Source organism: Dermochelys coriacea, chromosome 7 (assembly GCF_009764565.3).
Source record: "Dermochelys coriacea isolate rDerCor1 chromosome 7, rDerCor1.pri.v4, whole genome shotgun sequence".
NCBI lineage: Eukaryota > Metazoa > Chordata > Testudines > Dermochelyidae > Dermochelys > Dermochelys coriacea.
In genome coordinates, this window is record NC_050074.1 from 108330146 (window position 1) to 108357621 (window position 27476).

The following is a 27476-nucleotide window of genomic DNA, read 5'->3' on the forward strand; positions in this document are numbered from 1 at the left end:
AATTTATAAACTATCATTCCCTTTCACTTTCCGCTTTTGTGTCTGATTTGAAGTTTAACTAAAGAAAATAATCTGTTGAGAATGAGTTAATTAAAAGGTGGTTTGGAACTATTTTTAACTGAACCTTATTGGACCAAATCCTGCAGCCTTTACACAGGCAGAAATTCTACTGGAGACAATTAATGGATTTAGAGACAATGGGATTTATTCCTGGAGTGAGAGATGCAGGATTTGATCCCATGGAAAGCACTTTCTCTAATTAGTAGTCCAACTAAATGTGAACATTTATGATGCTCAGTTAATGTGAAAGTGGATTAAAAGAATCTGAAATCTATGTGGACATTAAAATTCCTTCCCTTTTGGTTATTTAGAGAGTTATTAATATGGCCAAAATGGATCAATCACTAGGAAGAAAAATGTATTCATATTGATTTCTTAGGTGACTCAATGGAATTATTATCAAACACCTCGTGATTACTAGTGGTGTGCCATTGTGCACACTTTTGTAGTATCACTGACTTAAAGAACATAGACTGCTACATTTCACATTAACTTACTTAGACATCATGCATTAAAGAGGTTATATTGTTACAGTATGTAGCAGTCAAGTAGTACATTCATTCTTCAGGCTGCTTTGTAATTAGCTCTTGTTTGGCATATAATACGTAGCTGAAATATACGTTCAAATGATTTAAGTACTGGTGTTCAACTGTACTAGAGATATTGCTGTATATAACTGCCTCTGTTCTGACAATGTGAAATGTTAGATGCTATTTCAATTACATAAGTTCTTAGCTGACTGTTTGGCCCCTGCCATCTGTTAGTGTGATTAACACAGTCTGATTCACAGGTGCATCTTAAAGTGGTTTAGATTAAGCAGCTCTAGGCTGCATTGACAAAGGAATGTGGTGGCAAGGATAACTGACAAGTTTGGAAGAGAGACATTTCCTTTAAAAACAGAGTTTCATAGTCAAAGCTGGTGAATATAGCAATGGTGAATATAGCAAAGCTGGTGAATATAGCAATATAGAATATAGCACATGAGGGCATAATTCCATGTTGCATGTTTTAGGGAACATTCATATTTAAATTCCCACCTTCAAGTTTGTTTTACACTTGCTGAAATGATTTTGTGGCATTTTTTAAGAAGTTAGTCAATACGGTGGAGCTTCTGAACCACACTAATAACTGTGCGTGAGACACTGTGATGGAATGAATTTTGTGAGTGACTAAAGTGAGCAAAGAGGAAAAGTCCAGATTGCTGCCTCACAAAAGAGCTTTGTTTGCTTATTTTACAAGTTGAATTTACTACTATTTATTTATATGTCCTGTAGTGTATTTTGCCACAGTAAATGACATTCTTGTAATATGAATCTTCATTGTAGGCCACTGCTAACTCTTTGCTGAGAAGAGGATGAAAGACAGATGATCTGAGTGTCTCCAGATTAGCAAGGTCATTTGCATTCTTGCTGCTCAAAATGACACTGATGATGTAACCTTAGACTTTGCATATTAAAAACTCATTTTATATAGCAAAATAAAAGTTTATTAAATTTTAGGTGTAAACACAAGAAACAGAATCTCTGATAAGAAGACAACTGTTAGAGTTCTCTTTAATAAGGCTTTCACGGACTGCTCTGCCTGCAAATGGAAGCCCGAGAAAGACACTTTTTTCCTAGGTCATCTTCCTGGTTCTTGCAAGGGTGGGGAAGGAAATGGCTGCAGTGCCTTCTCAGGAAACCAAACCTTGGCATGCTCAATCCTGGATGCTTAGAAATAAAGCAAACATTTTGTGTGGTTTTATTCACTACTTTTCAAAAATGTCTTTTAAAATACTATTAGATGTTTCTTTGGTTACAAATATATTTGTGTGGCCAAAGTTTTCAGATGAAGGCATCTCAGTCTGTAGGTAATGCAGTCTTCTTTCAAAAGTGCCAAGAACATACAACTCCCTGGGAAGTTCATGGGTGCTGTAAGTGCTCAGCAGCTTTGAAACCAGGCTGCTTTTATTTAGGTGACTAAATATGAATTTAGGAGCCTAAATCTAGGCAACTAAGTTTGATCATTTTGGCCTATGTGCATTTTTTAAGTGACGGGCATACACAGCATATATCATTCTGTATTTGGTTTCCTTACATGTTGCCAGATATTTGAGCGGTAAGAAAAACAGTATCCTGAATGGGTTTCTATTGTTTCCAGCTTTTATTTAAAGGATTAGTGGTGCTGGGCTGAATGTACTAGAAATAAAATCCTCTCTCCACGGAATAGCTTTGGTGGCAGTTCAAGCTTCCCCATCGCAGACCTGACAATCTGCCTCCATCCTGGTTTTGAGGGCCAACCTCTAGGGGCTACAAGGCTATTGGTCATGAATGCTGATTCAGGGCTCAATCTTGCAAGTCACAGAATGCCTACTACATGGTGCTGAGCATCCTCAGGTTCTCTGGCCTCAATGGGAGTGCATTGCCACCATTTGCCGATTGGTCACACCATAATTAAACACCACTGACATCAATGGGAGTTGATGGGCAGTCAGCAACTTGAATGATTGTTTTTAGCTCTTTGTGCTCATTGCTGAGAATGTGGACATGAGTATTCGTTGTGATGATTTGTGTGATATGGACGCTTGTCCACAAATAACTGGACTGAGGCCACCAACTGTAATTCACAGGGCCACTGAATGACCATCAGGCAGGTCACTTCTAACTTGGACTGAATTCTAATATATGAAAGGCAGCATATCCAAACTTAGTCCTGTGACCATCCAGTTCCTCTCTCTCCATCTCCTTTTAAACCATTTCCTTTCAGTTAAATAAATATATATTGGCATTATGAGTGTTTGTTTGAAACACCTGTATTTGAACCCTAAGTTTTCCTTTTGAAACTCGAAGACTATCCAGAAGGATAAGCTATATAGTTATAAGCTATGTCTGTCTATAGGGTGATAAGTGATAAAAAGGTGCAAACAAATCAAACTGCAGAGAATGGAAACCCTCTCAAGGGAGCAGCCAAAATTGGATGTCTAGTAGAAGTGATCTTTAAGTAAAGGTCAAATTCAATTGTACTGGAAACCTTCGGGATACTTGATGTGGTCATTTAAAGCAGGGTGTTGCCTGTTGAAGGTGGTTCTTAGTCAAGCTTCAGTGCAGTTGACATTTTTATATTTGTGTTTATTGGATACTTTTTGTAGGACTTTGTAAATCCTGAAGCAAAATGGTCCTCTGCGTTGTCTAATTTCAAGTTTGCATGTTCGTGATTTTCCTGATTAGTTTTAATTTGTCTGTAGTCAAAGGCAGAGCAGGTCAGCAGAATATTTTCTTAGCAAATGTGAATTCTAAAACTAATCAGTAATTCTCACCAGTTCATCTAGTACTTATACTGTTACTGTACTGTGAAAGTTAAACTGATGTACTATCTGTATATATTTAAATGTCTAGTTAGTTAGACAAAGATAGTATGTGATCAGTATCGCTCATAAAAAGATCCTGCTGAAGTATTAACATGTATTGATTCTTGGTTTTAGTAGATCTGGTAAAAGTTATTTTTCCGTAAGCCAATAAAAGCACTATTGGTCAGAAGTTCATCTAGAAAGGAAGAAAACCTTCCTTGTTTTTCTTTGATACTTTCTTCTCCTTAATAAACCAAAACAATATGAAGATGAGTATTACAGGTCTGTGCTGCTGTTTCTTTCTTTTTTTTTCTGTTTAAAAAACAATTGGTATGTTGCTAAAATATCTCTCAATGATTGTCTGAGGAAATACCATAAAGCCCTTTGAAGGACTGATTATTAACACAAAACGATATGTTTAGCCCAGTAGAAATATACTAATTAACTAGAAATCTAATTGCACAAACCAGCATTGTTTTGGAGATCCTTCTTCCAACTAAGGTCTGGATCCTGATTGTCTTGGTTCCACTGTGCTGGGAGGAATATTCTGCAGACAAGCCTCCCAGGAGGACTCAGTCCAGTCCCATAAATTATGGAGCAGTTTCCTTCATGACAATGTGGAACGGGGGAGGGGGGGGTTGTCTGCAATTATGGGGTTCACTGGGTAGCTGCAACCTTGTGCGCACACACTCTCACAGTGTATGCTTGAGTCAGTGCATGCAGTGGACATGACTATAACCCATGTGGTATCGTTAGGCTTGGCAGAATTTGATTTTCTTTTTGATAATTTTGATTGATCATAGTAATGTTTATTTTGAAGCTTTTTCCTTTTTATAGATTTTAAAATGTTCACAGTTGCAGAAATTACGGGGTAGGGTGGGGTGTCAGACAATAATTATTTAATGACAATAGAGACTGTAGTTCAAACACTCAAAGCTTTACAATTGTTAAAACACAAATTTTGAACATCATATGTCAAAAAATACAAAGTAAATATCCTTAAAACAAACTGTAATAAACTCTCCAGCAGCATTTTTCTTATCTTATTTTTAAAGTTGATTATTTTTGATGGAAATATCTTTTTCTTTGGTTTGTGTGTGTGAAATCAATGTTCCTGACATTTACCAATAAAATTGAATCCTTCCAAATCTACTTATAGTATTTCCTGGGTTGGTACTACACACATGGTAGGAAGGATTGCGTGCACTCAGCTCTCTGTAGGTACTCAGATATCTCAGTGAGGAGCCCAGAATAAATAAATGGCCAAGCAGGTAAGTAGATTGCTTTTAAAAATCAAGTTTAATCTGACTTCAGGAATCATGGATTTGGCCCAGTGAGCATATCTGCTTGATCACATTGCACTACCTTATTGAATATGTTTAATGGTGCAGATAAAATATTCTTATGCATTAGTACTTTAATGTAATTCTCCCTTTGCTTGATGTAGTTTTAATGTAATTCACTTTTTGCTAAATGAAGTAAATTCCTTTGGTCTTACTACTTCAATTTATTGAAGGAACCCTTTGGTGTGTAAGGGAAATACTGTTTTAGCTGATAATTTTAATAGTGTTTTCCTCTGCATCTTTGTTCACTTTGGATCATTTAGCAATTTCTTGGTCCTGCAGTTTAATTCCAAATACTTACAAGTTACCAAATTTTATGTTTCAACTTCATGTGCAAATTTACTTTGCTTTTCTAGTTCATTAATTTTAACACTAATTGCTTCTTCAGGCTAAAAAAACCCCGTTTATAGTATCTAGCATCATTTAAGACTTGCTTTTGGAATCTTTTTCTTTATGGAGGAGAAGTTATTAAAGAACTTATTCCTGTATTTCTGTCCAGCTGTATTTTTATTTTGAGGAGGGAGGTCACAGGACTTCTGAGTTTTTACCAATTGTAAGAAGTGCTATAAATATTTGAAGAACGGAAGAGTTTATTTATAGTGGAGTGCTAGATTGCTAATGAAGGAAATGAAACAGGGCTGAGAGAAATGCAGTTATTTTTCTAGACTCCTTTAGTCTTAAAAATTCCATGCTAATCTGATTGATTTCAGGAAGAAGCCATTGTAAAATAAATTAATATTTCCTACTCTTAAAGAGATCTTGTTTTTTTTTAAGCCGGTAAGGTGGCTTAATTAAAACTGTTATGAAACCACCATGCAGTTTAGCCCAAGTAGTATATACTCTGCTTGAGAGGACTAGATCTAGTATAGTAGGTATGTTAGGGCAGTCCAAAATTGAGTTGAATTGACAAAGTGTGTGGGGAAACTGGTACTGTGTATGGCTCATATAGTTAATGCTAATAGACCCCCATGAGTCATGGGCATCAGCTATTATCTATCTCTATTTATCTACACGTGTGTTAGGGTGACCAGATGTCCTGATTTTATAGGGACAGTCCTGATTTTTGGGTCTTTTTCTTATATAAGCTTCTATTACCCCCCAACCCCCGTCCCGATATTTCAAATTTGCTGTCTGGTCACCCTAACGTGTATGTGTGCGTGTGAATATATGTAATTTTTTTTTCCAAACTCAGCATTCACTGGGTAAAAACAGACTGGTTTCAATTTTTTTTATCACAGTTTATGATTTTGATGCATGACATATTAGGGGCCCAGTTTTTAGAAACCAGAAGCACACTCACGCACACATCACTGACCATAACTACAGATGGAAATGGGTATCTGGAGGTCTAAACATCCATTTGAGTGCAGTAATTATAATCACCCATGTAGTGTAGGCTCACAATATGTGATCATTTTTGTACAACCACCTTGGGCTTTTCTATCCACTGAAGTTTGGTTTGAAGGATCTTGACGAACTCATAACAGTGAAGAAATCCAAAGGTTGCAACTTTGCCATTGTATCATCAATTTTTTTTTAATCAGTAACCTTTAACACAGATGCTGCCAAATTCTCCGCCCCTTCCTCCCCCCCACCAAAAAAAGCCATGTCCTGATGAAAAAGCACAAAATACATTTGCTGACTTGAGTTTGGCTCTCCTCCAAATCCATGTTGAGACCACCATTCTGCAAACCGTATACAACAGAGTGTTCTTGGGCAGGGTCTGCCTCTTGCTGTTGGTGTACTTGACTCATTTGGCCACCCGCATCTTCTCAGATAATTCATATTTCCAACATGGGAGGTACTGTTAACTGAACTGTGGCCAGTCAAAATACATATGCAAAAATGAACTGAGTTCAAATTTGCCCCTTGGCATGTAATATCTACAACTTTTTAGATCCTTGTAACTTCTGAGACTCGGTGAAATAATTAAGGGTATAGTTCTCTTAACCATAATGAGTCAGCAGCAGAACTGTGATTAGAACGCAGAAGCATGTGACCCCAGTTTTGTGTTAACTCTAAACTACATTGTCCCCCACAGACAATTACTGGAAAACCAAGAGTGAAACATTCTGGCAGTGGGAAGGAGCTCAGAACAATTTGTAGATACTTATTTTGAATATTTATTTTTGGAAACAGGAGCGCCCTACTGGACACACACTGACAAAATGGAGAAAAGATTACATGCAGTTCCAGCAGCTAACACCGTCAAATTTCGTTGCCCGGCTATGGGAAACCCAACACCAACCATGCGATGGTTAACGAATGGAAAAGAATTTAAACAAGAGCATCGCATTGGTGGATACAAGGTAAGATTGCTTTTTATTATATTTCTATTTCTCATCTGCAGTATGAGTCTGATCCAAAGCCTATTAAAGTCAATAGAAAGGCTCTCAAAGGACTTTGGATCAGGCTTAGAATCACAAAAAGGCTTCTAAAGAAAATTAGTTCATCTTGCCTTTCTTCTGTGTATTTTGGCAATTATTGAGCTCGCAAGTTGAGTTTTATACCTTTTTTTTATAATAGATTCAGTCTCAGAGAATATAAATATACTTAAAGATACTTTTGAGGGCTTATTTGGAAAACTAAGAGAAAAATAACTTTACAAAAACATGTTTTTTACAAATCAGATCTTAGCAGCCCAAGCTTTCAGCTCTAGTATCCTGGAATAATCAGTTGCATTGTTAATACAACAATCTACGTTGGTGATTACAGAGGGGTTAATGAACGAAGGGTTGGAAGTCAAAAGTTATTATTTTCTGTAGAGTTTATGGTCTGTGAAACTGAAATGGGAAGCAGAGTTTGAGGGAAAGTAACAGCAATTACTGACTTACTTACAAGGCTTTGTTTGAATTTTAAATAGTTTAAGATCAGAAGTTTCAGTCTCAGCTAGTAGTTACTGATTAAAAGGGAGATTTAGGGGGGCCAGCTAGTTCACTGGTATAGTGCACTAACCTTTAACCTCTGGGTAGGTCAGATTCAGAAGTCAGAATTTGGTCATTGTACCCTAGCCTTTGTTGACCATGAATTTGTTCATACACCGGATTGAACGTGTTTGAGGGTAAGTGTTTGCACAAGAATCATAATTTCCACCTTGCCTCACAGCTCCAGGCCAACTGTAATCCGCTTGGCATCTGCCACAGCCATACTGCCCACTGACTTCCTCAGACACTTCTAGAAATCCCACCAAGGGAGAAGAGTTTCCAGAACATGTGCAGTAGACAGTAGTATAAATTATGGTAGAATCCCTGTCTCCTCCCACTCCCACCGAATCTACATACTGGGACCACACAATAGGATCTCTAAGGAATGGGGCCGATCATGGCATATGCCTTTAGCTCTTCCCTTCTCCCCCGCAAAAAAAAAAACCCACTTTTTTTATGGCTGTGAGCATGCAGAAGTTAATGGTAAAGCTCCTATTGACTATTACAGTGGAAGACGACAAAAAAAAAAAAGTTGTGATCTGCACATATAAGGAGATGGGAGCATAGAGGAAGCCTTCATTATGGGTGTATTGACAGGTAGACTTCTGTAAGGAGTTCACTCATCCTTAGCACAGTCTGTATCCAACTCATGTCAGCATCTCCAGAAAAGCTCTTGAAAATGACTTTGGTAAGAAAATGTCTACATGGATGCAAAGACTTTCTTGAATATCTAATTAGATTGCTTCATATTTCTCACATTGAGAAATGAATATATTGATTTTGAGACGTAAAACTTCTGAATTCAGTTTCATTTATGAAATGTAGTGTAAATAAGAATACAATATAATAATGCCAAGGAATGTGGCAAATACTTGTTTCACTTCCTCAAGTTTTTTTCCTCTGAATTCATCATTTAAGATATTTTTTCCTTAGCCTTTTGTTCTGGCATTTCATCCTTCTCCTACTTTGTGCTGGACACTGTAGCACTTTTTATTGAAGATCCCAAAGCGCTTTCACACATCTGAAATAACTGAGAGAAATTAAGTTACGTGCTGAAGGTGACACACTGAGTTATGAGGCAAAGCCCAGACTAGACCACAAGAGCCCCAGTGCTCAGCTTTCTGCTCTAAGCCCGATGCTGCACTGCTTCCCTACTCAGATTGATGTAATCTTATTACTTCTTTACAGGCTAAAAGATTAAGGTGCCTTGTCTTGAAATGCCCTGCTGTAGCAAGCACGCATATTGCCTCTCCTGCTGTTGAGTTAGAACATCCCTATTGCAAAAATTTGTTTCCCGGGCTAAGGAAGCCAGATTCTAGGCTCCCCATTGTATTTTCTACCCAGATTTACTGTAGAAGGTGTCAGTTTTGTCCAATATTTGCATTTCTACCGAGCTAACATCCCAGCAAATTTCCCTAAACAACATTATTTCTTCAAGGGTTTTCAATCTGATTTGTTTACTCCATAAATTACGGTTCCTTATTAGTGTACACTTGGCAACACCTTCTGTCTTTCATAGTACTGTAGTGTGTTAATGAATTGGCTACAATTTGGTTGGTTCGTAGAGTTGTTAGAAAAATGAAGCCAACTAAGAAACCATTAATCCTATCTCGGAGCATAACAGTAGCTGTTTTTTTAGTACTAATGTTGCCATGTTTGAACGCTTTGTACCATGTGAGGGGGGAAACACAGATATCTAACCTAAAAATATTAAGGGGGTAAATTAATTTTGATCATGTGTGTAAAAATATATGTAAAAAGATGCATATATGCCACCCACCCACACAAATCGCAAACACATATTCCTGAAGCTGATGTAAGACAAAATTAAGTATATTCCTATAAGCCTAAATCATAAAATATCCTACACATTTTAAGATCAACAGATGAAAAAGCATGCGGTATTATGATTTCTCATAGCAAACATATATCAAATAAATGCCTCCAGATCATTTCATATTTATCATTGTCCTTCAGTAAGCAGTCCTTCAGTAAGCATCTTCCTACTTGCCATAATTACCTTTAGCCTAGATCAGGGATCGGCAACCTTTGGCACATGGCCCACCACGATAAGCCCCCTGCTGGGCCGGGCTGGTTTGTTTACCTGCCGCGTTCGCAGGTCGGCCGATCGCAGTTCCCACTGGCCGCGTTCGCTGGCTTCAGGCCAATGGGGGCCTGTGGGAAGTGGCGGCCAGCACATCCCTCGGCCCACGCCGCTTCTTGCAGCCCCCATTGGCGTGGAGCAGCAAACCGCAGCCAGTGGGAACTGCGATCGGCCGAACCTGCGGACGCAGCAGGTAAACAGACCGGCCCGGCCCCCCAGGGGACTTACCCTGGTGGGACACATGCCAAAGGTTGCCCAATCCCTGGCCTAGATTATAACAGTGGTCCTAGTAAGCAGAGTAAATTGTGCTCATAAAGCATGTTACAGAATGAAGCCCAAGTTGATTTTTGGGAGGTATTATACGTTTATTCAAAATAATTCCTCAGGTCAGAAAAACTTTGCGTCCTACCAACCAATAAAGCTTGGTATGCATTTTGCAACCGCAGTATGAACAGTTAAGTAGGGAAGGAAGACATTTTAGAAATGACTAATTTTTTTTCTATTGCACCACATTCAACTAGGCATGACAGCATCTTGTGCTGACTTTTGTAAATTGGATTGTATGTAAAGTCTTTCTGGGGCTAAAGTATGTAAAAGCTTCCTGATGTAGAATTTCATACTCAAGATATTCAGAAAGACTTAACTGATCTAGAATGGTTAGGAATGCATCCGATGAAGTGAGCTGTAGCTCACGAAAGCTTATGCTCAAATAAATTTGTTAGTCTCTAAGGTGCCACAAGTACTCCTTTTCTTTTTTTCTAGAATGGTTAGAAGAGAAGGTCTGCATCCACCATGGCTACTTGACATGACAGTCTGTGCTTTTTCTTCTGGCAGAGCCAATAATCTACACAGATATACAGAGCAAACAAGAGGAAGGAAAATGTAAAATTGTTTACTGATCCTCCATTCCTCCCCACACGCTTCTTTTTCCTTCCCTCTTGATCTAAGGAATCTGTTCTTTTTTCTTTTTGTTCTCATTATCACAATCAGATAGCAGTACCCTGTACTTTGTTCATTTGAGGTGTGTGGTGAGTCAGTTTTCACTTAGGCATGATAGCAGAATGAGTATCTGTGAAAGGAGGTAGGCTCCAGAAGGGAATTCCTCCACAGTGAGTAACTTTGCTTTTTAACCCTTGGAAATGTAACCTTTTATGGTTTTCATGATATACTCAGAGTTCATATATCAAAGAAAAATGGCTCCTTACTTACCTTTCGAAGCCTTTTTGATCCCCCGTGTCTCCTCTGAAATGACTATGGTATTTGCTAGGTCATTTGAAGAGATTTTGTAATTTCTCAGTTTGTACTTTAAAAAGAAAATATACTCTGTGTGAGATCACAGGACCCTTTACTTTTCTGTATGCCACCCAGAAAGCAAATTTACTTCTATCTATTGTTACTGTTTAAGTATTAACAGGTGTTTGTTTCCACATCTGCGTTTTGATAAACGCCATCACCACAGCTCTTTTCACACATTTAAATTCAGCTTGAGTAAATATAGGATTAACGAATAGTTTTGAATCTATAAGAACTGTAATAAATATACTTTTTGCATGTACCTTTTTGCCCTAGTTCTGTGGAACTGAGTATCCGCACTAGTACTAGTTGGTACTTTGGTACTAGTCTGAATTCACATCCCGTATGTGGAGGTAAAGAGACGATGTTTTAGCAATTTAGCTGATACCTGGAACTCTTTGAGGGGCTAAAAAAATGTATGCTAATGAATCATCTCAGTTATATGTCACCTCTAGTCATGGAAGGGTTGTTATTAGAACTTGGCAAAAACCTATTAAGGGAGCAGTTTACTTTCTAAAAAAAAATTTAAAACAGAACATTTGCCTGTTTTCTCAGTCTGGCAAGCATAGTGCAAGTGTAATGAAAAATATAAGGCTTGTCTTTGTGAACAATTTAAATTGTATAGTCACAACTGTTGTCTTTTCTCTCCTCTATTTAGTTTCTCTGCCCAATACTTTCAGGGGAAGATAAGCAACTTAAATGATGCTTTCATTGTTTTAGGGCTCAGTGCTCATTTTTCCAAACCTCTGTTTCACTTTGATGCACAGCAGTCTGCTTTCATTTTCAGCATGTTACAGCAAACATCCTCTTAACGTTAGGACTGGTCAAACATTTTCACTCTGTTTTGCTTTTCAGTGGAAAATTGGATTTTTGATTAACCAATTTTTTTCTGAAAAATGACTGCTTTCCGCAGAAGATTTTGACTTTTGTTCAATAAACTAAACACCCCAAAACTGAAAAGCTTTTGATTCAGAAAGGGTGCTGCAGTGCCTCGTGAAAGTTGTAGTTCAGCTGGCTCATGCCTCCTATTCTCCTTTGTGAGCTGGATTCATCAGCCAGACTACATTTCTTATGACGCACCATGACCAGGAGCTCCCGTGAGGCACCTTAGCAGCATGGCTGAATAGAAGTTTTTATTTTAATTTTTTTGCTGAAAGTCAATATTCCTCTCTCTCTCTCTCTCTCTCTCGTGTGGTGTGGGAATCCAATTTTCTGACCAGCTCTACTTAATATTACTTTTGGTTCTATCGGCATTGAAGCAGTTTAGATTTCCTATTAGCGTAAAGGTGAATTTGTATGGTTTTGAAATGGTGCCATGTGAGATTCTATTTTAAAAAATTGAAGTGGCTGTAATAGGGTTATTAGGACATGAATCAAAAACTTGCTGATAGACGAAGTAAAAAATAGCACTTCACTGATTTGGTTAGACTGCTACTGGGGGCCATGCAAGGGTCAGTGTTGGATCCTAGTTTAATTAACGGTATTGCAGAGACAATAGAAAAAAATTGCAGCTGTTGTTAAGGTAAGGGGAGCTGTAAACCCTGAACATAGAAAGAAAATAAATGCAACCTGGAAAAAGCCAAGATGTTATATTTGGGGGGAAAATACTGCAAAGCATGGCTATAAAATGAATAGACGACGCTTGGAAAGCAAAAATATCAAGATAAAACTAAACTGAGTGGTGGATTATAAATTATAGAGATCAGCTCCCAATAAGGTCTGGTGGCAAAACATTACAGGCCAGGCTGTGATAATCCTTCTGTATACAGCTGCAATTCCAGAGTGTTTGGAATACTGCATGCCCTTTGGGGTGCCCGGGTCAAGAAAAGACCTTGACAAACCAGATAAAGTGAAGGACAGTAAAGCTGGTTAGTCTTGGTGAGGTGTGCATATGCTGAAATAACTTGAAGGGACTCAACCTTAAAGAGAGCTTTACGTTGGTATCACTAGAAATAGTAGCGTGATAATGGACAAGGAAATATTGAGGGTGGACAGTTAAATTAAAAAAAAAAAAAGGGTTTCCTGAGCTAAAGATGAAAAAGGGTGTATGGAATGTTCTTCCAAAGAGAGTTACTGAATCATTGTCACTAGAGTTATTCATATTCAGTGGTACAATTCACCCCTGTGAAGGCCAGCACAGGGCCTATGTCCTACATAAGATCCACATCAGCCTGATTTTGACAATTTAAGTGGAAGTTAAGTGTTGTTTAGATCTTGACCTGGCCTCCTCCACAGGGGCCAGTTTCATTACCTGGTCCCCTTAGCTCACAGGTTAAATCAGGTTACCTAAGAGTGTATCAAAATTTTTCACCTTCTCTGTAACAGTATACAACTCTCAGTGACAAATGGTACCACTTCAGAATCATGGCTAGATTCTAGGGATGATTATAGTTAACCATTCAGGTCAGTAATCTTCATCAGGAGAAACTTCCATCAATGCAGGAAAATAGCTTTCACCATTCCATTTACAACATGGAGGCAGTGAGCCAACAAGATAAAGCAAGTTAGCAGCCAAAAATCTGATTCCGTGACAAGATGTCCTAAATGCTTTGGGCATCTAAGCAACTGATTAGTTTAATTTAAAGAGGCTTAAATTGTGTGTCTAATCTAGAGATACAATAGCTCTTCCCCTCTGGGATATGAAAGGATATTTCCACTGTTGCTTTTTTATACTGACATCGGTTACATTCACATTTTAGCTATAAGCCTTATTTTCCTATCAAATGTTACATAATTGATTGTATTTTCTTCCCAGATTAATTATTTGAATAGCTGTTTCTTTTGTGGACCCACAATCTGTTTGTCTTGTTTTGATATCATCTAGGCTAAAAATTCTTGGTCTATAATCCTAAATCCTCTAACTTGGAAAGGCAAAAAGCATAGAAAACTTTTCATGTTTCTTCCTCCCAACAGAGGCCATGAAGCAGTAAAGCATCCAAAATATATGGCAATTGCCACCATTATTTATTGCCAATATGACAATAATAATCTTCCAACCCCAAACACGTAACGTGCAAACTGCTTAGCAGCATAAAAAGAATACGATAGTTATTTATAAACTCTTGATACTATGAAAAATTTGTAAATACTTAGGATAATTTTATAAATATAAAAAAATTAACAATTTTGCATAAAGCCAGCACAGAGCCTCTAAACCACTTGTAGCATAGTAACTGGTGTGTAGGTGTAGCTGCGTGTCTGCAAAGGTTTGAAATTCACCTGTAGGGACAAATACTGAGCAGGCTTCATTTTCCATGGTAGTAGGCTCCAAGGACTTTTCCACTGCACTGGCAGAATAAGCCAGCGGAGAACCAGTGTGTGGGCACTCCATGTTCCCTGAACCCTGTGGAGCAGAGCTCCAAGGTAGTTCTGTGCATAGCACAGGTTGTAGGGGAAATCTGGGCAGGCCCAGTATGTGGTCACTATAGCTATACATTTTACGAATCCAGAGACCTCAACCCCTACCTGTTTGGGAGCAGCAAGAGCTGCCTGGATACATGCTGGTCATCGTAAGTGAGGGCTGAAGATGCTGGTCCTGTATTCTGTGGCTTTTCTGAGTGGTTCGGTTAGTGTCCAGGCCATTCACTTAGGCTTGGAATTTCTTCCAGGATTTGGCCTTTTTAAAGCACATTACCAAAGTGACTGTTTCCTGGTAGGTAATAACTAGCTCAGAAGTCACAAGGCAAGGCCAAGAGTTCTTGATTGAGCTGATAGTTCACTTATATAAAATGTCTGAACTCTGGAGGCCATTGGTGCTGTCACCAACATCAAAGAGCAGAAAGATATAAAGAAAACAAAATACCTTTTCATGTGCTTTAAAGTGCAAAGCTAAACTGTATGGCACCATGGGTACATTATTGACAACACTAGTTTCTTCCTGACAGATAAAGACCAGTATAATAACCAAAAGGAAAGTAGGATTTCATAGATTTTCACAGATTTTCACTTGAGTCCTTACTAAGCTTCTTTTTTGATGTATAGTATCTGACAGTATCGCTGTAACCCCTAAAAGTTATTATAGAACACAAAATTGTGGAAGGGAGAATTCACTGTTTTCCATTTTGCATGATTAAAATCACTCAATTTTTTTGTTTACAGCGCTTGACTTTTGTAAGCATGGCAGTTCATTGATGAGGCAGGTGTAGGGGGTCCTGAGTAGTGAAGGGCAGAACTTGGATCTAATTTTCATAATATATTTATAGTTCATAGAATTGAACAGAAATTTAATCACTCGACCTAAAAGTCAGAAAGTTTTTCAATTTTAACTATGTGTTAATTTCACAATACCACTTTGAGGGTTTTGTTTAATTTTGGCGTAATTTCCTTTGTCATTGCAACACTCAGATGGCCTTATATTTTATATCAGACAGGAATTTTTAGAACCGTTTTCTTGAAAAAATCCTCTGTTGATACAAATTAGATTCCTAGAATAATAGAAGATCTACTTGAGTATTAATGTTGCACTTTTTGTTTTTTTGCTCTATAACAACTCTGTATCTGGATTGTTAGTTGCCTATAGGGCCTTTGATATTATGGGAAAATCCAGCCCTGGTTGCTAGAGTGATACTGCCAATACCATCAGATAACTGTTGGAGGCAGATGTGAAATGTCTTGGCAATCTAAATTCAATTTCTAGTGGACTGGTGTCTACGCCATAAAACCATAATCCGAAATGGGACTAATTGTGGCACCCTTGTTGTCAGTTGAAACAGAATGGCTGAAAACTGAATGTGCATTGAAAACTATTTTTCCAACTTAAGGGTGAAGTACCTTGGTAAAGGAGGATGTGGCAGCATTCACTGCTACTGCCTATGCTGTAGCTGCTCTGTGCATAAATAAAGGATTTTGGTCTCCAGAACTGTCAATCCAGCACTGCCGTGGCTTTTAAAACATTAGTGTAATGGAAAAAAATCTTCCTTTTATGTGGGAAAGACAAGTACAAAATTGTTCTATCAACTTTTAAAACACTCTTATTGAAATCCTATCAGGTACGAAACCAGCACTGGAGTCTCATTATGGAGAGTGTAGTCCCATCTGACAAAGGAAATTATACTTGTATAGTGGAAAATGAATATGGATCCATCAATCACACATACCACCTAGATGTTGTCGGTGAGTAAAATTCTGTCAACTACAAGAAATGTTTTAAATTAATGGCTTAATTTTATTTCTTTATTTAAAACTAAATTTAATGGATATTATAAAATTAATTTTAAGGATGATTTCAGGGTTGGATAAAAGAATAACTTCTGTTCTTTGAAGCTATTTCTACTGCCTTGCAACTACAGCAAAACCTCATTGATTCACACACCTTATACATAAATTCTCTCCCTCACACACACCAGTTTCCTTGTGTCTCAGCAAAGATGTGGTACCCAAGTGTATGAGGTCTCATATTATGAATTCATTATTGTTATACAATATGATACAGTACACTTACAAGTGCATTGTGAAGTGTAAATAATTCAAATCTTACTGCAGTTGTCAGAATGGTTCTCTGAACTATTGTAATTATAGCTGGAAAAAAAATCATCCTATAAAGGGTTAAATCCTAATTTCAGTTACACCTGTGTAACTCTGGAGTGTTGGCCTTGAAGTCAGTACAATTAATCTGGATTTACACTGGTGTAACAGAGATCAGAATTTGGTCTGTGAAGTGCTGTTATCATTTATTGAAACATAAAGGATAAATGTTGTGAAATCATTTAGCTGATGGAGGATCTTTTTTTAAAAAAAATTCTTATCAGTACCAAGGCCTTGATTTAGGAGAGCACGTAAGCACATGCTTAACTTTAATCATGTGCTTACGGCTTACTGACTTCAATAGGACTGAAGCACATGCTTTAAGTGCTTTGTTTAATCAGGGCCTAGAATCTCAGGACCCAATTCCACTGCACATACTCATTCTGAGTAGTACATACTTAAGTGAGTAGTGGTACTCAACATGACTATGGTGATAGAATTGGGTCCTTAGTTTCTAACATATGTGAATATAGCTCATGCTCACACCAGATGGTTAAAATGATGTGGGCATCTGAAGCTTAGTGAATAAAACCACTGATCATTCAGCACTGAAAAGTACCTTTTGGCAATTGCAGGTCAGTTCCAACTAGAGACAGGAGGTGCATTCTATCTCCTATTAAATCAATTGGAGTCTTATCATTGACTTTGGATAGGGATCAGACCAACAGTGACCCATTTTTGTTATTTCTATATCCATTCATTGTATTTATACAAATAATAGTGCACCCATCACATTGTCTCTGGATACCTGGAAGTGAATTAATAAAAAGCAATGCTGCATTCAGATCACAACTGTCCAAATCTGCAAAAAATTCAACTCTGCATTCAGTTGTGAATACAAATGCTTCCCAAGAAAACTTTGAGGGTGAGATTTTCTAAAGCACCCCAGGGGTTTAGGAGCACATCCTGTTGACTTACGGACTTTTGAAATTCCCACCCTGACAGAATAGAGGAGCTTCATACCTCTTCAACAAACTTCGTCCTATCTGACCAGTAGAGTCAGAGAATGCCCTCGAATGAAGATGTCCTCCCCGCTGACATTTACATTTTAAAAATTAGTTAATCTGAGCTGTTTAGCAGATCATTGCTGTAGCTTTGGTTCATGAAGAGAGCAGTTTGTTATGGAGCTAAGACCCAACAAATGTAGGGCCTTTACAGCATTAGCAACTCTTCGTAGTCTGCATAGAGAGCATATTCATACAGTTGAGGTGAACTAAGACACAAAGCCATTTTTGTTTGAACACTTGTTTAAACAAAGTTTATTGAGGGTGCAGCACCAACAGCTGCCAGGAATTGTAGTAAATTGTATTACACACAGCTCCATCCTTTGCAGACCAGCTGGTGGAAGGGTGCAGTCAAACCACATTAGCTCACCAGGGAATGCTAGCAAAGTAAGAACAGAGTGGTACAGAGTTCTGTAGTGATTTTCTTTTCCCTTCAAGTCCTGGCTTTGTTCCACTTTGCTAGAGGTTACAAAGTATTTGTAGCAGGTTAAGGGGGAAAAAAAGATCCTTTTAAAATGCCTGGAATTTTCTTAGCTGAAGTGAAACTGATTAAAAGGCGCCAAAACTGGTCAATTTCACTTTGACTGTGAACCCTTTCACCCAGTTCTCTAGCAAATGTGTTCACCAGGGATAATGCTGTCACTTGAGTAAATATTTGCCAGAAACCCCTTACCTCCTCTCCCCTTTTAAGCCTTTTCTGAATATCATGCATTCAGGAATATTATGCAGAAGTTTATTTTTCCTGGCAGTAAATCACAGTGGCCTGCATGAATGAATGGAATGGTAACAAGGATTATGTCATTTATATAAATGTCTATTCCTTTCCTATAGAGAAGCAGAAAAGTAAATAATGAAGCCAAGATTTCAAAAAGTGATTCGTGATTTTTTGGTGCCTCTGTGTTTAGGTATTCACTTGAGACCCCTCATTTCAGATGGTGGATGCTCAGCACTTTCTGAACACCAGCCCCCTTTCATGTGACTCAAATTGGGCACCCAAAATCATTTGCTACTTTTGAAAGTGGCAGTTCATGTTTTTTGGAAGCTAGCCATTTTAGCATTTACAGTGAACATAACCATGTTTGTCCCCAGTAACCCAGTGTGAGTGTGTAAAATGTTTTTTTGAGGATGTATGTAACTGCCACATGTCTAGTTTGACTTGAAGTCCTATATGTGCATGTACAGACAGACATTTGATTCAGTGTCTGCTGAAGCCACTATGAGTCTTTGTATTGATTTCAGTGGGCATTGGATTAGGACCCTTGGTTGAATGCCTGTGGATGGGATTGTTGGAAGGGGGTCAGGCAGATTTCTGTGGCTGCTAAGATACTGAAAGCCACTGCTGAGTGTGGTGGTTAGGCAGGAGGCAGAGTGGAGGACTGAATTAAACCAGGCACGGATGGAGACCTCTGTCAGCCCTTCTCTATTGTATTGGTCGATTTCTATGGAAGTTTGGTTTGTTCTATTCTGCTCTATACATTTTCAGCTCCCATCAGGTTAAAGAGGGTTGTGGATGTGTGTTGCTAGTCAGTCATACTCCTTGGTATGTTTAGCCATTGGTGATCATCTCTCACAAACTTCAGGCCATAATTTTAGGCCAAGTTGTATACTGAGAATGTTTGAAAACTGTCAGCTGAAATTCTTTGAAATAGATTTTCCTAAATGGTTTAACTAGTTCCAGAGTTGATTTTTAGTGTAAATCATAAGGAATAGTATTAAACATGGCAATCTATTATAATAAAATGAGCAGCTGACTGTACGGTGTAATGTAGAGAAACTTCTGATTATGTCACAGTTTTGGGAGGTATCCCAGCAAAATTCATGCCAAATAATGACACAATCCTAATTGGGAATATCCATTATTACTCGACTCAAATAACTTTCCAAACCCTGAACCCTTTTGACACGTAGAAGCCCAGAGCCAGCAGAGCATGAGAGGTTTTCAGTCAAAATGTAGGTGTGAAGTATAGTCATTTTTACTTGTAATTACTTGGAAGAACTTTACAAAATAAGGACTCCATTGGCTCAGACGTTCTCATTCTCATTCAAATTTACAAACCTGGCACACAGTCAGATTGAATTTCTTACAGCAAGTGAGAATAGAAATAAAAGTAGCAAATTATTAGCCATCAATATGTATATCACAAAAGACTTGGCCATATTTACAATGATAACTTCTAACTGTAGAGTAGAGCTGGTCAGGAAACTTTGATGGACAATGTGATTCTTGAAATGTTTTGTGATGCCTCCCCACCTCCAAAATTTTTTTGACTGGCTCTAATGAGTATGAAATTCACATCACTGCAGAGGGTCGAGCAAATGGAATAGACACCACATTAGCTTTCACAATGGGACTTAAGTGGTACCTGGACTTTGGGTTGGTCTCTTGCCAATGGGTGAATTTCACCCTGAGACAATTAGTTTGCAGTGGCAGCAGATGATGAGGATTTATTATAGGTCTGACACATTTTTTAAAAGTCCTAGTAAAGCTCAGTTGTATTGCACACGCACCTATTCACCCTGTAAACCAGGAAGTATGTTTTCTGGAAACCAATACTTTTTCTCTCATCTCTGTGTCTCCCACTCTATTCTCTTCTCCAGAGCACCAGTAAAACTTCCGTGAAAGAGTTAGTTGTATTGTCAAAGGACTATCATCTTTTATGATCTTCAAGCATTAAATAAAACCCGACACAGTACTTAATCTTACCACAAAGGTGGGAGAAGGCATTAACATCATTTAATAATGACTGTGCTTATTTTTGTTGATGGCAACAAAAGATGAGTCCTGAGGTTTGATAGTGGACACAGAGCTGTATCTCTAGGGCTCCCTGTAGGAAGGATTCCATGCTTCCACAGATCTTGCAGAACTACCTGTATAAATCACTTTGTGAATGCATCCGATGAAGTGAGCTGTACTCATGAAAGCTTATGCTCAAATAAATTTGTTACTCTAAGGTGCCACAAGTCCTCCTTTTCTTTTTGCGAATACAGACTAACATGGCTGCTACTCTGAAACCTGTCCAGAGGAGAATAATTATAATCTTATTTATTACGGTAGTGCCTAGAGCTCCAAACAAGATCAAAGACTCATTGTTCTAGGCATTGAATATACAAAGAGCAAGATTGACATTCAACATACATAAAGGATGGAAGAAAGGAAGTATTATCAATCCCTGTTTTATAGATTAAGAACTGAGGCACAAGGAAAGAAATTAACTTAGCCTAGGTCTCAAAGGAAGCCTCTGGAGAGCCAGGAATTGAATCCAGTCTCCTAGTCCAGTGACTTCAATTATAAGACCATCCTTCCTCTTGTAAATTTTGATGTTCTTGTCAACTGCTGGAAATGGCCTACCTTGATTATCACTACAAAAGGTCCCCCCCCCCCCCGCCCCGCTTTCCTGCTGGTAATAGTTCACCTTAAGTGATCACTCTCGTTACAGTGTGTATGGTAACACCCATTGTTTCATGTTCTCTATGTATATAAATCTCCCCACTGTATTTTCCACTGAGTGCATCCGATGAAGTGAGCTTTAGCTCATGAAAGCTTATACTCAAATAAATTTGTTAGTCTCTAAGGTGCCACAAGTCCTCCTTTTCTTTTTGCGAATACAGACTAACACGGCTGCTACTCTGAAAGCTTATCAGCTGTTACTAGAGTTCAGATGAAGTACCTTTTTATTCCGCTGTACTTAATTGCAGGTAGAAACTTTTATTTATAGGAAGCTCACAAAACAGATGTCATCCATGTATAAAGTCATTCAGTAATAAGGGGAAATGATTGGAAATTACAATTATCATGTACCAGTTGTATGTAGCAAATTCAGACTATTGAAAGCAACATGGGAACACAGCAGTGCTCGGCTTTTATATAATTAGATTGCCATTATCACCAGAGTACAGCTTGGGTAGCAGTTGCTGTCTTTAAGCATGGAAATCATTTTACAACTAATTGAATTTATATTGTAACAGAAAAAAAGATATTCACTGAACATTGAGGCTGTAGGTTGCAATTTGTCCTATTTAATGTAATCATCTGGGGAAACAAAAAATTGGTTAGGTTTCAGTTTAAGTGCTTCACATTACTTCATCTACAGGGTGTTATAAGCAGTTAACAATTGCTCAAATCCTCAATGTATAGAAAGACTATGCCATTTACTGTAAAATTAATAGAATTTGTCAGAAACACTTGTCTTTTTTAAAGGCACTATTGCAACCTGTTTAGCTGGTTATTAATCAGTTTCTGAATTGTCCAGTTGGCTCATACTTGTGGGGTTTTTTTAATGGAATATAACTATAAATGCAGCTGTGTACCTTTAGCTCTACTCTATTAACGTAATTAGTATTTTCAGATGAAAATGGTGGCAGAATAACTTCTCCATGAGGAGCCATTTAAAGGGTTCTGTTAAACACTGTTCTGTTTAAAACCCTTTGTCCTGATCCTGCAAAAACTTATGCATGTGAGTAGCCACATTGACTGATGTGTGTAAAGTTACATACTGAAGTCTTTGCAGGATTAGACCTCTCTTATTTTTTGAAGCAAATTTTTTTAACTATGTTACATTATTAGACCATCAAAGATTCGAAACAGCCAATCTACTTTTCGCTGTTGATGATTGTTTTCTTTTTTGTATTTCTCTTTGGGAATGAGAATGAACTTCTTTTGTTTCTTGTCAGTTTCACTTACAGGTTCTAGTGTGCTGTAATGTTGCAAAAAACACTGCAAGGTTTTTTTTGTTTGTTCCATTTTAAAGAGGCATCTTTTCATTTTGTTGTTTCTAAATTCAAGGAAACCTATTCATTGATCTTAGATTTGTAAACACTTACTTTTCAAAATCTAAGGTTTGGCCTGTGTCCCTTCAATTTTTTATTTTTTATTTTAAAATAGAGTATTCAATTTATACGTAGGAGCAATAATGACTTACATTGTCTAAATTTATAGCTTGCCCTGTGTATCATCCATGTCTGGTTGGAGTTAAATGTAGAATTACAACCAAGCCCAAACTTGCATTTCTGGCAGAGGTGAATGGAAGTTGTGACTAGATCTTTACATGAACATACTTTAGCATGACATATTCACCTGAGTGCATGCAGCCTGGGACATGATGGGACAGAGACTGAAAGAATGAAGGAATACATACTACCCTTCAGGTATTTGTTAAATTGAGAAGGAAGAAGGTTTTATTCAAAGTACTAATAAGCCTGACTGTGGAATTTACACCCAGCATTGGGCTTTTGGCAACATATCTACAACTCAGAGAGGAAATTACACTGATTGTTTAGGTTTCAGAGTGGTAGCCATGTTAGTCTGTATCAGCAAAAAGAATGAGGAGTACTTGTGGCACCTTAGAGACTAACAAATTTATTTGAGCATAAGCTTTTGTGGGTTAAAACCCACTTCATCGGATGCATGCAGTCGAAAATACAGTAGGAAGACACACACACACACACCACACACACACACACAGAAAACATGAAAAAATGGGTGTTGCCATACACTATAACGAGAGTGATCAATTAAGGTGATCACTCTCATTATAGCATGAATGGCAACACCCATTTTTTCATGTTCTCTGAGTAGATATATCTATCATCTTCCTACTGTATTTTCCACTGTATGCATTCGATGAAGTAGGTTTTAGCCCACAAAAGCTTAAGTTAAAATAAATTGGTTAGTCTCTAAGGTGCCACAAAGTACTCCTCATTCTTTTTACAGATTGTTTAGTGCTTGAGGCTGTGTGCTTTCACTGTTGAGAATAAAGATTGGTGTGTGATGGTTCAGTAAAGGGAAATTGAATTGATCTCCTTCCTTCCCTCCTCAACTCCTGTTAATAAAGTCAAATATTCCAAACCTGTAGTTTTATAGCATTGACGCTTCTGATGTCATTTGAGTAGTCTGGCTAAAATATTTTATGAACATATACTAGCATCATTACTTCATCCGTTGGGTGAATTTGTCACATTTGAAATACTTCCTGATGAATCTTTTGTGAGAGGACCGGCCTCCCTGTCCCACTTTCCGTTTTCTTACAATCTCAAGACAGGTATTTCTTTTTGGTTTGAAGGACATTATTGCAGCTCTTGTGCAGATTATTCTCTTTAATCTTGTCTTTTAATTCATCCAGCTTCACACTCCCTGAACTTCAAGTAGAAGTTTGCAAGAGTTGTCTGAAAATACCAATGAGCAAGTTGTATTACTAGATGTGCATTTGGTACTTGCTGAATGGCACTTGTGTAATCTGTGTCTTTGTGACGCTCCACTCCACAGACTTATCCACAAAAGAGGTTTATGAGTTTGCTACTGTGTCCAGCAATGAGTCTGCTATTAATGCTTCAACTCAAATCACAGGGCATTCACCCTTTTAGTTCTGAAGGTCCCAGGGTTCAACCTCTGCTTTTGGCCCATGTGCATTTGTTTACGCGAGTACATTGTTATATTGCAGTTTACCCATGCCTTAATAATTAAAGCTATCAGGAAAAGAGTTGGTGTTTCATCTTTCTAAGGCACATAAATTAAGTACCATGCAGTTTAATGGGTGAGGTCTATTGGATGAGAATGTGGAATTCTGTGGGCACTGCAGAGACACTAAAGATATAAAAAAGAGGTTTTCCCTGACAGCCTTCATGCAAATGTCCCCTCTACTCCCTATTGTGCAGAGTGCTGAGTGCCCTTTACTCCAGATGTGGCTGCATTTCATAGGTGTTGAGGATTTTAAGTCATTAGACCATCATTGGGTTGCTACCATTCCCAAGGTGCTTTAGTAGCAGTTGCTGCATTTTAAGCATGGAAGTACAGTTAAAGCTAGTTTACTTACACTTTAAAAGCCCTATTAAAACCATAGTTTGTGAAGAATTTGGGGATATTTTAGGAGGAAAAATGCTCTATAAATAAAAATTGATTTTTTTTTCAGATTGTTCTTTGACAGGGGTGGCTAACCTGTGGCTCCGGAGCCGCATGTGGCTCTTCAGAGGTTAATATGTGGCTCCTTGCATAGGCACTGACTCCAGGGCTGGAGCTACAGATGCTAACTTTCCAATGTGCTGGGGGGTGCTCACTGCTCAATCCCCTGCTCTGCCCCAGACCCTGCCCCCACTCCATCCCTTTTCCCAAGGCCCCTGTCCCTACCCCTGAGCCTGTCATGCCCTCACTCCTCCCCACTTCCCACCAGAGCTTCCTGCGCACGAGAAACAGCTGATTGCTGCAGGTGGGAGGCGCTTACTGGTGGGGCTTCCAGCAGGCTGGGGGCTGGAGGGCGGGAGCTGATGGGGGGGTGCTGACGTATTGCTGTGGCTCTTTGGCAATGTACATTGGTAAATTCTGGCTCCTTCTCAGGCTCAGGCTGGCCACCCTTGCTCTTTGAAATATTTCATCCATTCAGGTCTACTAAAGAACAACATTGATAGTGTTAGAAGTAGAGCTGAATGGAAAAATCATGACGAGCTACTTTTATCTTTTTCTTTTTGCAAAATGTTGGCAAGCATATTGCGAAGTTCTCAAATGTATTAGTTGTTGGAAATTATTTCTCACCTTCACAAATTATTCTGTCATAACAATAGCTCATGAACAAATACTCTCGATTTAAATTTTAAAATTCACACTGTTGGTTAGTGCTGTGAGCTAGCTGTTATTGTTTCTCTTTTCTGGTTGGATGAGACACATTAGTAACACACAACTTGTATTTCAAGTGGTAGTTTCAAATATAAATTTGTTTTCAGTGACTATTTGAGCATTTGATGTTAACTTTTTTTTGAGTGGGTATTTGTGCTAATACCGGTACTAGGGTTTGAATATTTGCAGAATGCTCCCATGTTCGCAGTCAGCATTCACTTTCAGACAAATTTCAAATTCAGACAAACAACTTTTTTCCGCTCTTCACTCAGCTCTAGTGAGATGGCATTTCCATCAAATACACTTGGCCAGGAGGATGGAGATGATGCTTCTGAACCAGAAGAGAGGAACGTGTAAATCTGTCAATTAATGAGCACTTCTAGCATGAGGAATGTAGTTTTTTGTTTGTTTGTTTGATTTTTAGTAAACCCATAAACAATTGATAGATGTTTAGATGACTGGAAATAGCTCTGCTGCTTCTCCATACATCTGGTTATATGTGAAAGTTATGCTGTCCTTCCCATTCGAATGCTTATGTTAAAAGTCAGACAAACCTAGATACAGAAGGGAGATTAATAGCTGAAGAAAATGACATGAGAGACATTGCTTTGTCTTTGACACATCTATAGTATGTTTGTGCCCAAGCATGGCCAGCTTAAATGTTTTCTATTAAAGTTGCTTCAGCTTTATTTGTTGAAGCAGTGGAGTTAAGTTAAAGGTGATGAACAAATATACGGTTGCAGTTGGCCCATCTAGAAGGTGCTGTGCCCTCCCTGATAAGCCACTAGGAACCAGGGACATTTAGCACTTTTCTGGAGTTGTACGACATCTTTTCAGATCCAATCCAATATTTGGAACAAACTCCAGATCAGGGACGGGCAAACTTTTTGGCCTGAGGGCCGCATTGGGTTTCTGAAATTGTATGAAGGGCTGGTTCAGGGAGGCACAGCCTCCCCAAACAGCCAGGCATAGCCCAGTCCCTGCCCTCTATCAGGACCCCCCCCACACTTCTTGCCCTCTGATGGCCCCCGGGGACTCCTCCCCATCCAACCCCCACAGTTGCCTGATGGCCCCCCAGGGACTCACCCCTGCTCTTGGTCCCCTGACCGCCCCCAGACTCACTGTCCCTAACTGCTCTTGCCGCTCCGTCCAACTGCCCCCCAGGGACCCCTGCCCCATCCAACTACACCTTCTCCCTGACTTCCCCCAGACCTCTTGCCCCCATTCAACCCCTCCTCTCCTTCCTGACTGCCCCCCCAGGACCCTTGTCCCCATTCAACCCCAGTGTTCCCTGCCCTCTGACCACCCCGGCCCCTGACCACCCCCCAAACTCCCCTGCCCTCTATCCAACTCTTTCCCCCCCCCGCTCTCTGCCCCCTTACAGCACTGCCTGGAGCACCAGTGGCTGGCAGTATGGGTGCACCAGGAGAAGCCGCTGCGCCATGCAGCACAGAGCACTGGGTCGGGTCAGGCCAGGCTCTGCAGCCCTGCTGCCCAGAGCATTGTGCTGCATGTTGGCGTGGTTGTGTGAGGGGGGACAGTCTCAGGGGCCGGGCAGGGCGATCCCATGGGCTGGATGTGGCCTGCGGGCCACAGTTTGCCCACCTCTGCTCTAGATTCCATACCGCAGTACAGTAAGAAGAGGGAGAATTGTGGAAACGTAAAAGAACTCAAAGGGTTTCAATGGTATTTTCCTGTCTACTTTGAAGGCAGACACTTTTCAGGGAAGGGAGAGTGTGGAGATAGAAATATGTGGTGGAGCCCACTAATAATAATGAATACTTCACATTTTATAACATCTAATTAACTAATTAAATCTCACAATACCTGTGGGAATTAGGAGAACACTATTATAATCATTTTACTGATGAGGAATGGAGTCACAGAAAGGTTGTGATTTGCCAGAGTCCTACAGCAAACCTTTGGCAGAACGAGATACAGAGCCCAGCCCTGTGCTTTCTCCACAAGACACTCCAACCATCATTGCTATTATTAAGTGGTTGCGTGCTGACTGGGTGCTCACTGCTACACACAACACAGAACACACAGTTCCTTCCCCCAAGGAGCTTAATGAAACATCTGGAAATGGCCTGGACAGTGACATTTTCCCCACTTTCCAGCCTTGTCCATGAGAAGTTACATGCCGCTTTTCACATTCTCTTGAAGTTTTAGAAGAAGCAAATCAGAAGTAATTTCAGTGGAAAGCTTTTCATTGTTCTGCTTCTCTTTTTTTTTTTCAGACCAAATGAGGCATTTCTTCTTTGCTCAGATGTGCCTAACACTGTTGCTTATACATG

The 27476-nt window shown here is 39.0% G+C and overlaps 1 protein-coding gene across 1 annotated transcript in view; it reads left to right on the forward strand.

Moving 5' to 3' along the window:
* Positions 1-27476, forward strand: part of FGFR2 (fibroblast growth factor receptor 2) — a 97006-nt gene that overhangs the window by 26972 nt on the left and 42558 nt on the right. The window contains 2 exon segments of the mRNA XM_043519734.1: positions 6868-7037; positions 16038-16161. Coding sequence (XP_043375669.1) covers positions 6868-7037; positions 16038-16161 — 294 coding nt within the window.